General features: G+C 46.0%; 1 protein-coding gene across 1 annotated transcript; it reads left to right on the top strand.

Moving 5' to 3' along the window:
* The first annotated feature begins 46 nt into the window (after positions 1-46).
* On the top strand, positions 47-16,817 carry map3k9 (mitogen-activated protein kinase kinase kinase 9). The gene is made up of 11 exons (XM_027005778.2): positions 47-5,458; positions 7,340-7,753; positions 8,649-8,829; positions 9,754-9,902; positions 10,157-10,332; positions 10,623-10,863; positions 10,990-11,112; positions 11,233-11,371; positions 12,774-12,886; positions 13,500-14,225; positions 15,038-16,817. The coding sequence occupies exons 1-11, from the start codon at positions 5,056-5,058 to the stop codon at positions 15,445-15,447; spliced, it is 3,075 nt and encodes a 1,024-aa protein (XP_026861579.2). The 5' UTR covers positions 47-5,055; the 3' UTR covers positions 15,448-16,817.
* Positions 16,818-19,222: the final 2,405 nt, after the last annotated feature.

Below are 19,222 nucleotides of genomic sequence, written 5' to 3' on the forward strand. Positions count from 1 at the left end.
GTGGGTGGGGGGTGGGGGGGCGGGTGGGGGCAGACAGCGTGGGGGGAGGGTCGGAGAGGGAGAGGCCGGGGGACGGGGGAAGAGGGAAAACGAAAGAAAGGGTGGGCACAAAAGAGCAGGAGAGCGAGGGAAGTCCCTGTATCTTCTCCCTCGCCAGTTGTCTGTTGCTCCACTTTAGACACGTACACGGTTTCATCAGGGGCGTGCATCAGACTGTCACACAGTCGGCACCCAGGATATTAAGCTTTCGCGTCCCTCCTGGCCTGGGTAGGGACCTGCTCGTGATCAGGGGAAAGGTGGAAGCCTACGGAAAGAAGGACCAGCCCAAGGAGGAGCGCTCATCTCTCCAACCCCGTCTGAAAGCGCTCAGTCTCTCTCCTTCTCTCTCTCTCTCTCTCTCTCTCGCTATCTCTCGGTTTCTTCCTTCCCTTTCCCACACCAAGGGAAGTCGTGTGAAATCGGGACACTTGTAGAGGGCGGCGGTCTTAAGCTGGAGTCTGAGCTTTTCAGAGTCTCTATTTTTCTCACCACCTGCTGAGAATGACTCTTTTCTAATGAAGTATTTTGGGGAAAAAAAAAGACAAGAAAAAAACTACAAAAAAGAGCGAGCAAAGAACTATTTTCTGATCTACTTTAAAGGATATGAAAACTATTTCATCAGAAAAAAGAAATATATAATTACTGGTAATCTGTTATTGAGTGACAATTGGGTGGACTCGTGTTGTTTCTTTTTGTTTGCTTCATTTGCTAGAACTCACAAGTTCATAGCACATAAACACACACACACTCATGCGTGTGTGCACACACACACACACACACACACACACACACAGTGTCTCAAGCAATGGCACAGAAGAGCAACAAAGAGACACAGATTATGCTAGACGAGGAGAAGCGAGAGGGGGCACATTCAGAAAAGGGAGCAGAGAACCAGTAAAACATTTCAGCAGAGCTGGTTGGTGGGGGGTGCTCAGCCCTCGGACCCATAGCTGCCCTGGTCCACATGTTCCACAGCCTGGCACATCGTGCCCCACTCCCTATGCCCCATACCCATCTCTGAGCCTGGGCAGAGTCAAACCAGGGCAGGTAGAAGGTAGGAAGGGGCAAGCCAGATTCAGAAAGAGGGCGCTATGGATCAAGCCAGCTGTCATCCATGATTCTTTGCTACTGCTGTTGGGTTCGTGTTATTTCTTTTTACTTGGATTTCTCGTTTCCCTCTAAGAACACGTTAACGAGCGCCGCTGTGTCCGCGCAGGCGATCTGGTTCAGCTCTGTACGCCTGCTGTCTTCTAGTGTGTGAGAGTAATTTGTATGAATTTGGCTAATTCTACACTCTGGATGTTGTAGCTTCCAATACAACAGAGTTTGGGATGCAGTCTTGGAAATCCGGGGCTGTTCCAGATGGCTGTGGAACGCAGGGGGAAGCCAACCATGTTTTTCTGAGAGCTTTGGCAAGTGGGAGAAGTCTAGGTTAGGCAGTGTGACAAGTGTTCACACGTCCCACCTATGCTGGTACCGTGCAACTCTGTAGGAACACATAGACACTGCAGTGGTTCAGCTGAATCTCAAACAACTGAAGTGAACTGGAGACTTTCTGTGCCTACTTGGCTTTTATAATGTCGCTGCCAACTGCTGATTTGTTGCATAGATGAGGTCTTTGCCATATCTGTAGCACTGATTGGATATTTGATTAGCCAATAAGAAATGGTGGTAGAGAGGGCAAAAACCAAAAAGCAGACTGTGGACATGAAGCTGCAGTGACTCTCTGGGCCACCAGGACAAGCTCCTGCCTACGCTATGTCAAGTACACTCATAAAGAAATATTTTGTGTGTGTGTGTGTATGTGTGTCTGTGTGTGTTCTTTAGGTGTTCCAGACATGCTTCCCCTCTAAAACACAGCCTGCATACAAATATCATTTAGAAAGGAGAACACACACACAAGCACACACACGACACACACACCGCAATGCTGCAGTTTGGTGACTTGATCTTTTAAAAATCATTTTTATTATGCCAGCTTCATGTAGAATCTGCATTTTACAGAATACACACACATGCACACACACAAACTGCCTCGATGCCTTTTTGAGTTTTTATGTTACAATTGGCCACTCTTATTGGTTCACTTTAGCAAATCATAAAACTGTCTAGTTTTTCAGTTGTTTATTTGTTTTTATAAATAGATACTCATACAGCGTTAAAACACACTTTGGGGGAATAACGTGAGCAGTTGACGTCTGCTGAACAGCTTAACGAAATGAAGTTCTAAAACGACTACATTTAGAACAATGTGACTGGCTTTGTCACATTGTTTTCCTCTGTGGATATCTCCTGCCTTTTGGTCCTCTCTCTCCCTCCCTCTCTCTCTCCCTCTGTCTCTCTCACTCGCTCTCTCTCTCTCTCTCTCTCTCTCTCTCTCTCTCTCTCTCTGTCCCTTCACTCTTTCTCCTCTGTCCTTCTCCTTGGTGTGCGTGTAATGCAAGAATGTCTGTGCCGTAACCAAACCTTCCCATTATCTACACACACATATACATGTTATGCACATTTAATTAACAGACTTTGTTCAAAAACAAACAAACAAAACAAAAAAAACATACATTGACCCGGTGGACATCTTTATGATTAAGAGAAATATCACTATTGTATATTTTTATACAATGTTCACTTTCTGACACTTGATTTGCTTCCAGTGAGCTGCTTCGTATTCTCTTCTCAGACGTTTTTGACCCGTGTGAGTGAAAGTTGCCTACGGTCGTTCTGCACACTGTTAAGGGTTTTAATATTTAGACTCAGCTGTCGTGGACCACGTGAGGTCGGTGCGTGGTGAAAGCGAATCAGAAATCGAATATAAAATATATATCTTCGCTGTTTACATTTCATGGCGTTTTCAGTGATTCACATTGTAGTTTGTGTTTCCTTATGGTCGCGTGTATTCACGCGTGTCCAGGTGACCCACGCGGGCGCTGGGACTCTTGAGTGGGTTGGCAAAGCACAAGAAGGTGCGCGCGGGGGACATTGCTGGCCTTCTCCGGGCGGCTCGTGCGCTCCTGCCGTCCTTTTCTAACAGTGTCGAGCTCAGCCCCGAGGATGAAGATGGCGATTTTGGGTGCGAATAGCCTTGCGCTACGCCAAGCGGATATATTTATTGAGCCTATTGTGAAGAATCGTTCTGGGTTGTTTGTTTTTTTCATGGAGAGTCATTGTGAATCACTCGTAGTCTGACCACCGAGTGTTGAGACGGAGCTGGATGTGAGCTCTGCGTGTTTCCTCGGATGTGAAGTCAGCCAGCAATGTTTGAAATGATCGGCTCCATATTTACATAGATGTTCTTTGCTCCGCCATCCGTCAGTGCAAGCAAGTAAATAAATGATATACAACAGACTTCACAAAAATTGGAAGTAAACCGTTGAAAAAAAACGGGAAAACCGCTGCACAAATATGGCTTTTACAGACATGAATTATTGCTAGTCCTGGATCGATGTACCATGATCTTACCTTGAATTAGGACACAAGTAAGTTCAGGCTTTATCAGTGTCCAGGAAACAAACTGGTAACCTAGTGTGTCGGGTCGTCCCGGTTTGTCCAATTCCCGATGTGCTCTTGCCTCAACAGATCTCAACTGGTAAATCCCACCTTTCTAGAAATTACTTGTATCGGTTTGTATCTGAAACACACCTGCCTCGCTCAAACCGGAGGACACGATCGTAACTGAGATAATAACTCAGATCTACTTCCGGCTCCAAAGTTGTTATAATATCAGAAAAAAAAGTAGTGGTTTTCTATAGGGGATCGTAAAGTTACAATCAGTACATTTAGGAATAGGAAACATTTTTGACTGTTAAGGTTGCTGTATGACGTTTTAGGTGTTTTTTTTAACAGATTAAACATTTTACAGAAAACGGCACATTATTTCTTCAATGTAGATGGCCATTCATTTAAGATCTCCAGTGTTTTATTAATATGGATAAATGGAGTAAGAAAATGCTGTTTAGTTCCAAAACATACTGATTGAAGCTTCAGATAGCGCTTTGTCGCTTTGGGTATTGTTGAGGACTTGAAAGATTAAATCGAGATCATGTAAGTGTTGGCTACAAATCTGCCGAAGTGCTCGGCCATTGGGCGCACGCACACACGTCACTCTCAACGTCCTTCGCACAGATGTGAACCAGGTGGATAGATGTTAGTTCATCTGTTCTTTTGTTTTTTACTCTTCATACTCAAAACGGTATTTTTATTTCAGGGAATTATGCATGGCATTTACCATAATTTAATTAATTTATGTCAGTTTATTTATTTGTTCTGAATTCTTTTTGTCAACAGAAAAATAAAGAAACATATTTGAAAAAGCTCTCAAATAATTTGTGTTCAGTGATGGTGAGTCTTTATCTGGTTGATTTACTAAAGTACTTTACAATCCGTTGAATTTATAGCGATTAATTTTCCTATAAGAAATGTTAAACAATTCTAGGCTACTGTCTAAGTCACTCTTGCGATCTTCAAAAAGTCTTGTGTTTTGTTAAGTGCAGCGAAAAGCTATTTACAGCACTTCACCATTATTGCAAAAAATCTCCAGTTCCGCCCGCATGTGCGCTGTCCAGTCCCGTGGTGCTGAACGGAGGCACAGACGTTTGCAGTGTGAGGTATAATGGCTGGATTCTATAAAAAGGTGAGACGGATTTTGACTGATACCTCGCTGCGCCTATAGGATTGCAGCAACGGCAGCCGGTTAACACGTTCAACCACTTGAATCACTTGCTGGGTGGGTGCACATGCAGGACAATGTTGTAGCCGAAAAAAAGCTGAAAGTGCTAAATCTTTAGCACCGGATGTTCTTTTTACGGGATTTCACGATGCGATGGTGAAAGCATGAAGTGTGCGGAGGGTCTGAGGCGCTGTGAAGCAAGTCTGCCCTCGGATTAGCCACCACTTATGCTAGTTCGGATCCGCCAGCTGCGGCTTTTGCGTCCCGACTGGCGCTCTGCGGCATGTGACCGCCAGTCCAACCTGCTAGCAGCGGGGCTGAGAAAAGCCGGCTCGCCCCTATGGATCTGACTCATGGATGCCTTCGGTACCCCCTTTAACAGCAGCCCAGACCGCAGGGGCCACGATGCCGAGAGACAAGGGCTGGATGCAGACTCGGAGCCTGCCGCCTGGTCCGGGACTCTCAACCCCCTGGACTGCTTTGCGGCGGCCCCCATGGGATCTGCTACGGCCGGCTTCTGGACGGCTGTGTTCGACTACGATGCGAACTCTGAGGACGAGCTGAGTCTTCGGAAGGGCGACCGGGTGGAAGTCCTGTCCAAAGACTCGCTGGTGTCAGGAGACGAGGGATGGTGGACGGGAATGATCGAAGACCGTGTCGGTATTTTCCCCAGTAACTACGTTAGCAGCGGTAATGGCATCTCAGAGAAGATCCAGAACACACCAGATAAGGACTACTCCGTAGCTCAGCTGCACCGTAAGTACTGAGGCTCGGACAGTCGCGGTTGCTATTTGTGTTCATTTCATCACTGTCTGAGACAAAGCATTAGACATTCTCGATCTCGCGCGTCATCATACACCGAGACATTGCTCGTGCACGCTCCTCGGCGGCCTAAGAGCCCATGTGTATCGTTTGCCCTGCTTAATCGACATGCGCCCCGCCTCTCTCAGAGGGGACATGGATTGTTTCGATATGGCCCTTCTCCGCGCGCTACTGCAGTGGTAACACAAAAACTCAACTGATACCCTAGCCAGCAAGGCGCTCGGTTGCACGCCCTTTGTTTGTTGTGAAGCGAGAACTCAGTAGACTAGACAGAACCATTCATCTCTTCTAAGTAGTGTGTTTTGTAAACGTACAGTTCATCACATTGTTCCCTGCTTTTTCGAGAACTGTCACAAGGTCGGTCCGAGTAGTGAGGTTTCGGGAGTGGTGTAGATCTGAGAGAGATCTGGCGGACCAGAAAAGCTTCTTTCCCGCAAATCTGTTGAAGCACACAAACGTATCAAACGTAGCGCGCTCGCCAGAGTATTGATTTATCTCCATTTACAGCAGCTCTGTGGAATCGGGTGACGTGTGCAGGTTTCACTGTTGTTCCTCTAAGGCCATGTGCTGCAGTCAGCCAACAGACACTGTATCACACATTACATCCTTCCTGCTCCCAACTCAAAACTCTCCCTAAAGTGTGTGTGTGTGTGTGTGTGTGTGTGTGTGTGTGTGTGTGTGTGCTGCTTGCATTTGTGTCTGTGTGCATGTGCATGTGTATATGTGTGTATGTGTGTGTATGCTGCTAAAGGCTTCAGACTTGGGGGACTACTCCAGGTGTGGGATTCTTAGGCTGTCAGGACAAACTCCCTTTATTCCCAGGACTAGCAGTAGGTGGTCTCAGGACTATCCGTAGGCAGTCCCAGGACTACCAGTAGGTGGTCCAAAAACTACCAGTACCAGTCTCACTGAAACCTCCTTACTGGCTCCCTCTATGTGAGACAGTTTAACTGTTGCAGAGCTCTGTAGTTCAGCTCCATCACATGGTGTCCATGCACTTCAGTCTTTTTGACAGCCCCATCAGTGTCTGGGGCCTTGGCCCATGTGAAGGGCGCACGTATCCACATGTGTGTGCAAGCCTCATCTACGGCGTGAGGCTTTGAGACTCCACTTGCTCCCACGTTCATTCCCACGCATGCTGCTTGCCTGTGCTCCTTGTCTACGTCCTTGTGGGGTAGCTGCTGGTCTAGATTTATATCCTGAGGTTTCTCCCAGCTGAAACATTAATTAGGGTAACAGGCTACTCCACCCAATGCTACATCTGACGTCACTCTCTCTACTTCTTCGCTGCAGATCACATCTCTCAAATTAGAGGCACTGCAGCTTAACTAAAGGATTTCAGATCTGATACTGAAACTCAAGTATTGGAAGACACCCTTTGGCCAGTTCCTTAGGTGTCAGAGACAGGACATATACAAATCTGTTGAATAAAAGTTTTTTTCGTGTGCTGGGCTCCCGTTCTCTCATCCTTCTTCGCTGTCTTCCTCATTAAAGCATTCTCCCCTTATCAATTCCACAGCCAAATGTGTCCAGTTTGTATCAAAGTGAAACCTAACGTCTATAATGGCAGTAGCCTCCTATGACTGCTCACTAGGTTGAATCAGGATGTGTTTGATCCTCTCAGACTGTCAGCAGCCCTTATAGCACATCCTGCTACTTGAAGCCAATAAGGCTTGAGTTGGTGCAGAATCAGGTGAGCATAACCCTAATCCCCCCAAGAGGTGACCCTTCCATTTAAAAAATATCAACAACCTTTATACCTGGTGATACGTGAAGGCTAAAGTCTTTTTTTAAAAGTCTTCCTTCTTTTGCTAGTGCTGGAGATTGACTTTGGCGAGCTCGTTCTGGAGGAGATGATCGGTGTGGGTGGCTTCGGGAAGGTCTACCGGGCCGTGTGGCAGGGGCTGGAGGTCGCGGTGAAGGCAGCCCGCCGTGACCCGGACGAGGACGCGGCGCAGACCCTAGAGAGCGTGCGGCAGGAGGCCAAGCTCTTCGCCATGCTGTGCCACCCCAACATCATGGCACTTCTGGGCGTGTGCCTGCGCGAGCCCAACCTGTGCCTGGTGATGGAGTACGCCCGGGGAGGGCCGCTGAACCGGGCGCTGGCAGGGAAGCGTATCCCTCCGCACACACTGGTGGACTGGGCTGTGCAGATCGCCCGTGCCATGCACTACCTCCACTGTCAGGCTATCGTTCCCATCATACACAGAGACCTCAAATCCAGCAACAGTAAGTGCAGTTTTGCTTATGACTATGCGGTGTGGCTGTATTGTCTGTGTGTATGTTGTCTGTTGTCTGAGCAGAATGTTTTCCTTTAGCACAGTAGTGGAAAACAAGATGTTTTTTTTAGTATGCACGGTGTGTATTTTTCTGTGTGTGTGTGTGTGTGTGTGTGTGTGCTTGCATACAGGGAACTTTAATCCTGTATCTTGCAGAATAATTGCCCTGTCAGATCCCTTAAACCCCAAGCTCATTACTAAGGATTTGCTCTTACCTTCACTCCCTTGGCCCCTGTTGGCTGATAAGAACGGGCCCTCATTTCTCATTGGCCAGAAAGGCATCATTAGCTGAAGACCTTGCATGCTATTTGCTGATATGTTGATGTGTTAAGTCTGCCTGACTTCCGTTTTTGGCCTGCTGTGAGTGGACTTTGTGTGGGTGGGGTGCCCCTTGCTACATGAGGTTATACCTTAGCTGCTCTCATTCTCTGCCATGAGGCAATTCTATATCCGCTATAGTTTTTTTTTCCCGGTGTTTACCAGATCCATATATACAGACCTCTCTAAACGCTGCTTACGATGAGACAACCTCTAACAGGCTCTTTCTTTTCCTTTCTTGTTCTGTTTGTCCATATCTTCATCTTCGTTCGTTTTCATTCCTCATTCCTTAAATGCTCATTGTCCGGTTATTTTGTCTCTCTAAAAACTCTGACCTTTATTATATTCTTTCTGATGCCATATCATTTTAAACGCCAAAATCTGCCCCATTCAATGCCATCCATTTCAAACACCACCCTGTCCTCACACCAAATCCAAACGAACCCACATCACATCTCCGTTAAATAATCGTCACCCGAAACCCTGTAATCATCATCGTCATCGTCATCACTATCACCATGCCCTAGTCCTGATTCTGCAGCGGGTAGAGAATGAGGATTTGAGTAATAAGACTCTCAAGATCACGGATTTTGGCTTGGCGAGAGAGTGGCACCGAACCACTAAGATGAGTGCGGCAGGCACGTACGCGTGGATGGCGCCGGAGGTCATTCGCTCCTCCACCTTCTCCAAGGGCAGCGATGTCTGGAGGTAAGCACATGCATGTGCACACGCAAGTGTGTGCTTGGAGCGCTGACTATTTTCTCTAGCTCTGACTACAAAACCGGTGTATTTGCTAGGAAACAAATCACCTGGAGCAGCATTGAAGTTCCAATATGACTGATCATTTGACTGGTCAATTTGTCTTGCTGACCTTTGAACCTTCTTAATTCCCAAGTGTTATCATACCTAAAATAGTACTGAGGTAAACTGTGATTTTACTGTGTAAAAGAATAGTAATGGAATGGATTTATTTCCTTTCCAATGCTGTAATTCTGTCTTTACCAACATGACTGGCAATTGAGGTCATCAGTTCCCAGTCAGGATCTGCCCTTCTTCTCTCTGGTCTGATCTCTTTGAAGTGGCACTCAGTTATTTCTAAGTGCAGGGCTTTCAACACTCTAGACAGGGATTGCACAGACATGTTTTAAGAGCGGGAGATATAGGAAGTGCTTTGTCGTGTGTGTGTGTGTGTGTGTGTGTGTGTTTTTCCTCTAGCTAAAATCTACAGAAGCTAATTGAAACTATTATAGCTATGACAGCTTTATCATTGGACATGTCAGTAGTCAAATGTAAATGTTGAATATTTCACCATACATTGTAAGTCACTCTTTGTGACTTCCTCCTACTTTTACACATGATGATTTTACAACAGATTGTGTCATGCACATGTACTGCTGAGAGATTTCATTGTGTCATTTTTCTGTAAGGTCTATCTGGAAAACACGACAGAGAAAAAGGTTTTAGTGTCTCCAGTAGTCCGTCCCCCAGCGATTCGTCACACTTATACTCTAATAATCAAATAGAATATACCTGAATATTTTACCCAAGGTCTTTATGAATCACACTCTTTCCCACTCTATGTCTCACGCTCCTCCCCCCCACCCCCATACACCCACATTCCCACTCCTGTAGTTACGGGGTGCTCTTGTGGGAGTTGTTAACAGGTGAGGTGCCATTCCGTGGCATCGATGCCCTGGCAGTGGCATACGGAGTGGCCATGAATAAGCTGGCATTGCCGATCCCGTCCACGTGTCCCGAACCTTTCACCCACCTCATGGAAGGTAAGTCGCCACCCCGCTGCGCTTAGCACCGAGCGAAACACACACCCACCTGTTTATTACTGTATGTAGGTACTATTCCCCTACGATTAGCGTATTCACCCACAAGACTTTGGTAAGAGACGCTTGTAGGATGACACAGCACTGCAGATGGAAACGGATGTTGAAAATCAACTTATTATATGTGGTTATCAGTCATGTGCTCCAGTTTCAAAGGTAAGTTCGAAATTAAAATGATGCGGTTGTCATTCTTGCAGACTGCTGGAACACGGAGCCCCACTCACGGCCATCTTTCTCCGGCATCCTGGATCAGCTCACCGCCATCGAGGAGTCCGGCTTCTTTGAGATGCCCGCCGAGTCTTTCCACTCGCTGCAGGATGACTGGAAGCTGGAGATCCAGGAAATGTTTGACCAGCTGAGGGCCAAAGAGAAGGTCAGAGGTCGCTGATGACTGCATGCACGGTCATTCAGGGAGATGCAGAGACTGCATGCACGGTCATTCAGGGACATGCAGAGACTGCATGCACGGTCATTCAGGGACAAGTGGAGTTTAGCTGGTTGGTCCAGGATGTGTCTCCTGCTTTACAGGAACCCGGTTCACCTTTGGACCTGTTAACTTATCAATCTATGTAAACCTCTCAAGGAGTAGCGCATGTCATGTCTGTTAGGCTTGCCATTATGTATTTATGTGTTCATCGTAACACCCCCCCCTCCCCCCCACAGGAGTTGAGGTCATGGGAGGAGGAGCTCAGCCGTGCTGCACTTCAGCAGAAGTGTCAGGAGGAGGCGCTGCGGAGGCGCGAGCAGGAGCTGGCCGAGCGGGAGATCCACATCCTGGAGCGGGAGCTCAATGTCATCATCCACCAGCTGTACCAGGAGACACCACGGGTGGAGCACCGGCACGGCAAGTTCCGGCGGAGCAGACTCAAGCTGCGGGACGGCAACCGCATCAGCCTACCCTCGGGTACGGAGAAATGCGGGACGGAGGGAATGGGTGGACCGTTGTCTGATGATCCACGAGTCTCTCACTCTGATGTTTGTGCATGTCTGTGTAGGCATGCGCACGTACGCATTTACGTCTGTCTGTCAGATTTTCAGCATAAGATCACGGTGCAAGCCTCTCCAAATCTTGACCGAAGGCGGAGTCTGCTGGGCAGTAGCTCCACCCCTCCATCCAGCCCTCCTGTTTTGCCCCGCCTCCGTGCTATACAGTGTGAGAGATCACAGTAGTTCTTCATCATTCACAGTCGCTTACAGTGGGTCTTTGCTGAATGGTTCTGTAGTGTGGAAACACATGAAAGTGGCTGCATAATTTATTTTTCTATGATCTCAGTGGCCCCTGGGGTCAGAGGTCAGGGTTGGAGCCGTAATGCCGCATTCCAGCTTGACGAGGAGGAGGAAAGGAAGAGTTCTCGCAAGAAGGGCAGAGCACGTGGAACAGGACCACTCAGGGAACACAGCGCTGATGAAAGGTGTGTGTGTGTGTGTGTTTATATTTTGATATATACAAGCACCACTATTTTCACACCATTCTGAGATCACAATTTAAGACCGTTATCACTTTTGTCTGCCTAGATCATGTCCTGTTTATTAAAGTAACTATATGAACACATGAACCTAGCAGAGCAATGACTGAATGAATTTATGGATAAAGTCATATCCATTTCTAGAAGTAGGATCACCCAGTTAGTGTTTTGATATCAAAAATAATTATATAAGGTTATATTTCTCTTTTTTTCTTTTTCTCTGTCTCTCTTCATCTCTTTCTCTCTCTCTCTCTCTCTCTCTCTCTCTCTCTCTCTCTCTCTCTCTCTTTTATTGCTATGCTCACTATCTGATTGACCAACTAGAAAACCATGAAAAGTCTTTTATATATATATATATATATATATATATATATATATAGATAGATAGATAGATATATAGATATATATATATATATATATATATATATATATATATATATATATATATATTTTTTTTTTTATTTTTTTTTTTTACATAAACCAAAAAGAGCATTCAGCTATTGGTACAAACCTTGGAATTCCATAAGGACCCAAGCATCCTCCCGGAAAGGATCCATTTCCACTACACAGTGGCATTCCTGTATTATCCAATTTGACCTTCTTCCTTTCTCTCCAAAGTCAAGTCAAGATGGCTTTATTGGCATGACTGTACAAAATATAGTATTGCCAAAGCACTGAAAATGTTTACATTTAACTTCACATAATACTAATAATAACTTCCACCACCAATAATATTAATAATAGTTTTAAAAACTCACATAATAACAAATAACAGTTTTAAAGTAACTTTAACAAGTCAATAGGACATTAACAATATAGTGTAACTATTTACTATGTAAACATTTAGTTGGTCTGTGTGTGTGTGTGTGAGAGTAGGAATGAAGAGAGGGAAGGATGTTACCGTCTCTCAGGTGGTGGCAAGTTGCTACATAATTTGCAGCAAGGGTTGATGTGTGCCCTGCTCCAAGAAAGATTTGTCATTTTCATATTAGGTTGTATCATTATGTAATAATATATAATAAATATGTATTATTATGTTTTGTATTTTTAATGTAAATTTGTCACATACATTTAACATTTTTTCACAGTAAAGAAAAACATGCATCACTGTCTCAACCTCTCTCTATTTCTCGTATAACATTACAACATTTCCCGGACACTTTTATCCAAAGCAACTTACAATTGTGACCAATTGCAACTTTAGCAACTTTCTGAGGGTTAAGGGATTTGCTCATGGGCCCAGCAGTGGTGATTTGGGGACGGTGGGGCTTTAACCAGCAACCTTCTGGTTTCCAGTCATGTGTGTTAGCTACTGAACTACTCCCTCTCTCTCCCTTTCTCTCCTCAGTTTAACGACTCCGAAGGAGGGAAGTAGGCAGCGTTCCTGCAGCGCTCCCAACCTCCGTCGCTCCCCCCGACACAGCCCTGCCGTGCCCGGAGTGCCCTGCCTCCCAGAGACCGGTAACGCCCCTGCCGTGCCCCTTCCTACCACCCCCTATCATCACCCACCCTCTCTATGGGGAAGCCCCAGAAGCTCCGCCCACGCTCATATTCAGGCACACCCAGTGAAGGCCCCGCCCAGCAGGGCATGCGCAAATCCTACCACAGGAACGCTGTCAGCTGCATTCCAATTGGTAAGGAAGCACGGCAGGGCTTCTTGCTTCTGCTGTTGCTAAGTGACACATCAGCCAATCAGGGGTCTATGTTTACATTGATTTTTTTTCTAGGAGCAAAGGATTGGTTTGATTGGTTTTCTCAGCTTCAGCCGGTGGAGTGGGTCATATTAATGGGCTTCGCTGTGGGCCTCTCCTCCCCCGCTAAATGCATAAGCACGGCTTTAAAGCCTCCTGTAACCAGCATACACGCCGCTCAGACAAGCTGGTCTAAGAGAGATGATGCAACACTCGGAAACATCTTGCTTCATCCTGTTCTCCCTGTACCTCTCTCTCTCTCTCTCTCCCACTCCCTCTCTCTCTCTCTCTCTCTCTCTCTCTCTCTCTCCCTAGACCCCCTCTCTTCTTCGCTCTTTTGGCTTTCTGTATCATTTTCTTTCTCTCTCTTTCTTACCTTGTAGAAAATGAAGATTGCTGTTATCCATCTGAGGCCCCCAACTCGCCCAGCCTGTCCTACCTCTGCATCCCCTTCCACAGAGAAGGGTCTGTTTCCGACGGTTACGGCACAGAGAGCAGTGCAATTGGCCATGGCCCTGACTCCTCCCCCATTTGCTCCAGGCGGAGCCCCGGCGGGAGTCGAAGGTCAGAGCTGGTGCTGCTGGGCTGTGGTGCTGTGCTGGCAGTCGTGGGGCTGGGCAGCAACCTGCTGGAGGTGAGCAGGGTGGAGGAGAGCATCCGCCCACGCTGGGAGGGGCTTTTTCATCGAGGGGGCGGGCAGAGGCAGAGCACCAGCCCGCCCACCCGGAAAGCGTCCAAACGGGACAGCCCCTTGAGGCCGCCACCCCTCCCCTCCTCCCTCACCCTCCTATCGCTGTCGTCCGTGTCGGACTGTAACTCCACCCGCTCTCTCTTGCGCTCCGACAGCGAGGAGCTCCTGGTGCTCCGCCCACCGCCGCCCCCGCCGCCGCTGGAGCCGCCCGTCAACCCGCTCGTCAACACCCATCTGGAGAGTTTCAAACGCAACCCACGGCAGTCGCTCACGCCCACGCATGTGCCTTCGGCACCCAGCACCACCCGCACCTTGCATCGCACACCCTCTGACGGGGCGATAAAGAAGCGCTGCCCGACAAACCACACCCACCCCAACCACCACCCACTGGCTGCCAAAACAACGCAGGAGCACACAGGTCATGAAACTGACACATTATTATCACCTTGAAGTATTTTCTTTATAGCAGTGCCTGACAGTAGGTTTACATCTTGGAATGTACAGCAGTTGTTTCTCATGACTGTAACAATTTAAATAAAGATTGTAAGTTCCACTGTACATTCCTATAAATACTTGTATCAGAGCATTGTTGAAATCTGAATTCTGCAGAATAGTTTACTTTTTCCTTGATGGCAGATCTAATATGGTTTCTTTTAGCATCAGATTTTGAATGAATTTGGGTTTTCGATGAAATTGAAAATAATTTCACTTTTTGTAAAACGTAATTTTTAAGTCAGATTCATTTTTCTGGTCATTTACACAAACATCATATGTTTACATATCAAGTGACAACAAATTGTAATTTATACAGTTCAGTATAAAGAAAAGTGTAAAACTATTTAGTTTTTTGCACTGTGTATCAAATATTTGGTGCAATAATATAGGTATTTAATTCTGCACGTAAGATATGTAATACCAAATAAATATAATGTACAAATTTACCTGCTAATTCACAGCAGATTATAAATAATTTTCACGCCTATTCCATGTTCCCAGAACATCTTCAAACATTTTCTTGCCCATTACAAACCTCTATTACCCCACACCATGCTCCCTTGCCTACTATGTTCATATTTGTCCACTCAATTTAAGGACTCTATGTTTCTTAAATGATGACATGGCAGTTTACAGATGTAAAGTGAGAGAAATGTCACTTGCTCTCACATCATACTGAGTTATTGATGTGCTCTAATTTTATGTCTTCTCTGACCCTGTTGATAATTCCTGCAGTGAGTCCATGGCCTGTGAGGGAAGAGTCCATGGAAGTGCCCCGACTGCCTGACCCCAACCTCGTCTTCCCGCCCACCCCGCGCCGCCGTTGCCAACCAGAGCGTCCCAAAACACTTGACTTCCTCGCCAGGCCCCGCCCCTCTCCTCGAGCCCGCTGCGAGGCCCAATGGGGTGACTCCCCAGCTCCACCCTCCAGCACAGAAACCCCATCCACAGTAGAGTTTGGAGGGGGTGTGGCTGTCCTGCCGACTCCGATGGAACAGCCAACCCTGTCCTCTCCTTGGGTGAATGACAGTCTCCTGGACCAACAGGATGAGGGCCAGTGCAGGGACGGCACCCAGCTCCTCAAATTAGATCCCATTCTACCCAGAGACTCGCCCCGCAGAGCGCGCCCTGGGTTCTGGTCCTGACTGAACTCGCTGTCCTGAGTGGAATCGAATCCAACCTACTGTGCCATCTGTTTGAGGCTTATACCCCATCTCTCACGCAGCCCACTATTGCAAAACAGAGACGGGGAGTGTCCATTGTGCTCCACCTGAAGCAGTTAGAGGTCAGACCCAACTCTCAAATATAACTAGTGTTCTACTTAAATCAGAGGGGAACCTGCACGTAACCCAACAAACCCAGTGTTAGGTTTAAAAGCAAGTCCACTCCCTGTATACAGGCCTTTCTCCTGCCTGACTGCAACACCTCTCTCTGCTAACCTAACCCAGCTTGATTGCATGGGTGTTCCGGCTTCCTCTGCACCCGGGGATAATGTTCCGGTCCAATTCGGCTCCACCCCAGGATTCCGGAAAGGTTCAGAGAGCTGCTCGTGATGCACAAACGAGACCAGAACACTAGCGCTGCATATTTTAGCTCTCTTTCTAATGGACTACAGAAAGGATCCCTATGCATTGAAGTACACCATGTGTTGCTTCCCAACCATGGTGATGTAACCTCAAAATTGTACATTTATATACTGTTTAAATCTTGTCTTAGGTAGGATCCAGTGCTTTGGTTCTATGTGATAGAGCAACCCTAGGCTTTCTTACCAGTTGCTCTCTGTATGTGGAGGGGGGGTCTCCCTCTTCACAGCATGTCATTATGGCACATGAAAGAAATGCTCGTAAATACTCTACACTGGATCGCCCTGCTGGAGGATGGGCGTGTGTGGGCTCCAAAGTCCCTCCCCATCTCCGGAGAGACAGTGGCCTGGCGGGTTCAGCGCAGAGGCATGAAGCAACTCTGAAACCTTTTAGAATTCCAACATTTTATTTCGACCATGTATATTTGCGTGTATACAAAGTGCTCTTTTTTTTCCTTCAGCCTTCTGAGTGCAAAGCAGGTCATGTGCTTCTGCAGAAGGGCGGAGTTTTGGTTAGAAAATGGTATGTAATGATCGCAGTAGCACGAGAAGTACCGATGTTTCACTTTATTTTTGCTGTTTTCCCACTGTGATTAATCCTTTCTTCACCGAGTCTTAGCTGACAAGCAAACATATCTAATCTAAAAACTCATTTAATCATCAGCATTTTATACTTCGGTACAGTTCACTGATGATCTAGTAGAATTACAACCGTTATCATAACAGAACAGTAATCACACGGTATATTTCTGTAGTATAACAACACTTTGGTGTTGTGCCAAAGAAAGAGGCAGTCATGTACATCCAGAATGGCTTCATAAGAGAAATGTTTTCACCACTCTGTAAATATCTGTAAATATCTCACAAATTTGCAACAAGCAAGGTAAAAAGATGCAATCTGACAAAAAGCTAATATATTATTGCTATGGTAACTGTGTGTGTGTGTGTGTGTGTGGGGGGGGGGGGTTGGGGGGGTTGATGATGGGTAGCATCTCTACAAACGTGTGAGGATATGGTTGACTTTTTTTGGTAATCTTTGTTTTGCCTTTTGTTCAGATTTTTTATATTTATTATGTGTGGTTACAAATGTTCTCACAGATAGACTTCAGGAAGCCAAGCTCGAGCAAACTCATGTTTATAGACCACTAGCATTTGAGCCAAATAGTGATTTCTGTACTTTCTTCCTCCTTATAAATTCTTTAAATTCCTGTATAATTTGCCTTTTGGTCAGAATGCATATGTGAAACAAACGTGTTAGAATCTGCTCATGTTCTGCATGTGTTGAAATGCAGGACATGCTATTTGCTGCATAAGCTGTTCAGTGTTCATGCTAGCACCTATCTTGACTCAATATAAAGCAGTTATGTTTGGCTAACTCCCCTGCATCCCTGTGTTGACAAAGTTCCCTCCTGAGACAAAACAAACTCAAAACCAAAACACTGAATTGTTCTTTTCCCCCTGCTGGCCAGAATATCTGTCCAATCACAGTCCACCAAGGCCAACTTTCAAAGTAGGATGAACCCAACCCAGAACTGAACTAAAGTTTGAACCTGCTGTAATCCTGAAACTGCCTCTGTTTTTTTATTCTGACCTGAAGCTGACAAAACTGCATCTGATCATTCTAACTGTGTGACGTCTCTGCAGACTTCACGGGCAGTGTGTGCGTGTGCTGCGTGTATGTATGTGTGTGTGTTTGATGTATGTAGTGCAGGTGGATGGAGCATGCGAGTGTGTGTGTGGGTGCGTGTGTGTACATGCCTGTGCATGCTTATGTTCATGTCGTGTGTATGTGTGTGTTTGGTGCAAGTAGTGACTGGATGGAGTGCATTTGTGTGCATGTTTGCATTCTGTATATTTGTGGGTATGTGGGTGTGTGTGGGTGTGTTTGGAGCATGCAGCGGTGGTGGGTGGATGGTGTGTGTGCGTGGGCATGCATGCGCATGCATGCCATGTGTGTGTTTAGTGTATGTAGGGGAGGTGGATGGAGGGTGTGTGTGTGTGTTTAGTGTATGTATGGGAGGTGGATGGAGGGTGTGTGTGTTGAGTGTACGTAGGGGAGGTGGATGGAGGGTGTGTGTGTGTGTGTGTGTGTGTGTTTAGTGTACGTAGGGGAGGTGGATGGAGGGTGTGTGTGTGTGTGTGTGTGTGTGTGTGTTTAGTGTATGGAGGGGAGGTGGATGGAGGGTGTGTGTATGTGTTTAGTGTATGGAGGGGAGGTGGATGGAGGGTGTGTGTGTGTGTGTGTGTGTGTGTGTGTGTGTGTTTAGTGTACGTAGTGGAGGTGGATGGAGCGTTTGGATTCTGAGAGCCCAGAGCTGGCTTAGCTAGCCATGGAACGACAGCTGCTCAATCTGCTGTGAGGTTCGTATTTGAACTCAAGTACAGGAGACTTGAATAAACTTGAGTAAGACCTGAATAAACCTGTTCAAACGCCCTGCTGTGTGTTAAAAAACATCATGCTATATGAGCTTAACAACTGTAAATAAAACCATATGATTGCATCATCTGATAAAACCAGTAAGTCCGACCAACCATGCATTTAGTAGTTTTGTATTTTCATGTGTACACTGTCGTAAAATTGTATTTTCATGTGCATAAAATCACTTTATGGACTGAAAGTTCGGGTTAACGAACACTGTGATTTGCTTTATGATCATTTAACGATCACCTGATTATATGTTCACTATCATTACTTAATTTCATTATGTCCAATTTAAATCTCCAAAATTATTTCAAATCTACATTTACACACATATACAAATGTGCTGTTATAGAGCTCTTTTTCCATTCTCTGTCAAGATCCTGTGGGTCAGCCTGCTAGACTAGAACGCTGACCAATCTGTAACCAAGAACCATTTCCATGGAGCTTCACCATGGCAACCATAATAGAACGGGGACATCTACACTCTGCTGCAGCTATCTGTGATCGTAGCAGTAAACCGCTGAAATAGATTCATGTTAACTTACAGAACAAGTAGGATGACAAGCAAGTCAGGTTACCTACGGTCATTACTTGCAGATGGCAACCTAATGGCAGACTGCCAAACTTGGTAAGGCTCATTAGTTCTACACGGTATTATTCAGTGCATCATCTGGGTAATGATTTTTAACTGAAACTTGCATTGATTGACAGATTTTAAAATGTAAAACGTTAAATTTTTGCATTTTAAGAACCTAATATGAGAGAGATATTCCCAAAAATTCCTTTGATGAATATCGAGAATATCCCTATAAATGTCCTGATAAGATTCATTCAGATATCAAATCTGCACTCTGTAAAAATCTGGGCATGTATCACATGCAGTATAATGTCAAACAAAGCTCACTCTGAAAAATAC

Source organism: Electrophorus electricus, chromosome 11 (assembly GCF_013358815.1).
Source record: "Electrophorus electricus isolate fEleEle1 chromosome 11, fEleEle1.pri, whole genome shotgun sequence".
NCBI lineage: Eukaryota > Metazoa > Chordata > Actinopteri > Gymnotiformes > Gymnotidae > Electrophorus > Electrophorus electricus.

Excerpts from the sequence above, each read along its gene's own strand:
- map3k9 (XM_027005778.2), top strand. The coding sequence starts at position 5,056 with ATGGATGCCTTCGGTACCCCCTTTAACAGCAGCCCAGACCGCAGGGGC. Across the intron at positions 9,903-10,156 it reads TTTCACCCACCTCATGGAAG|ACTGCTGGAACACGGAGCCC; the intron begins GTAAGTCGCCAC and ends TCATTCTTGCAG. Across the intron at positions 14,226-15,037 it reads AACAACGCAGGAGCACACAG|TGAGTCCATGGCCTGTGAGG; the intron begins GTCATGAAACTG and ends TAATTCCTGCAG.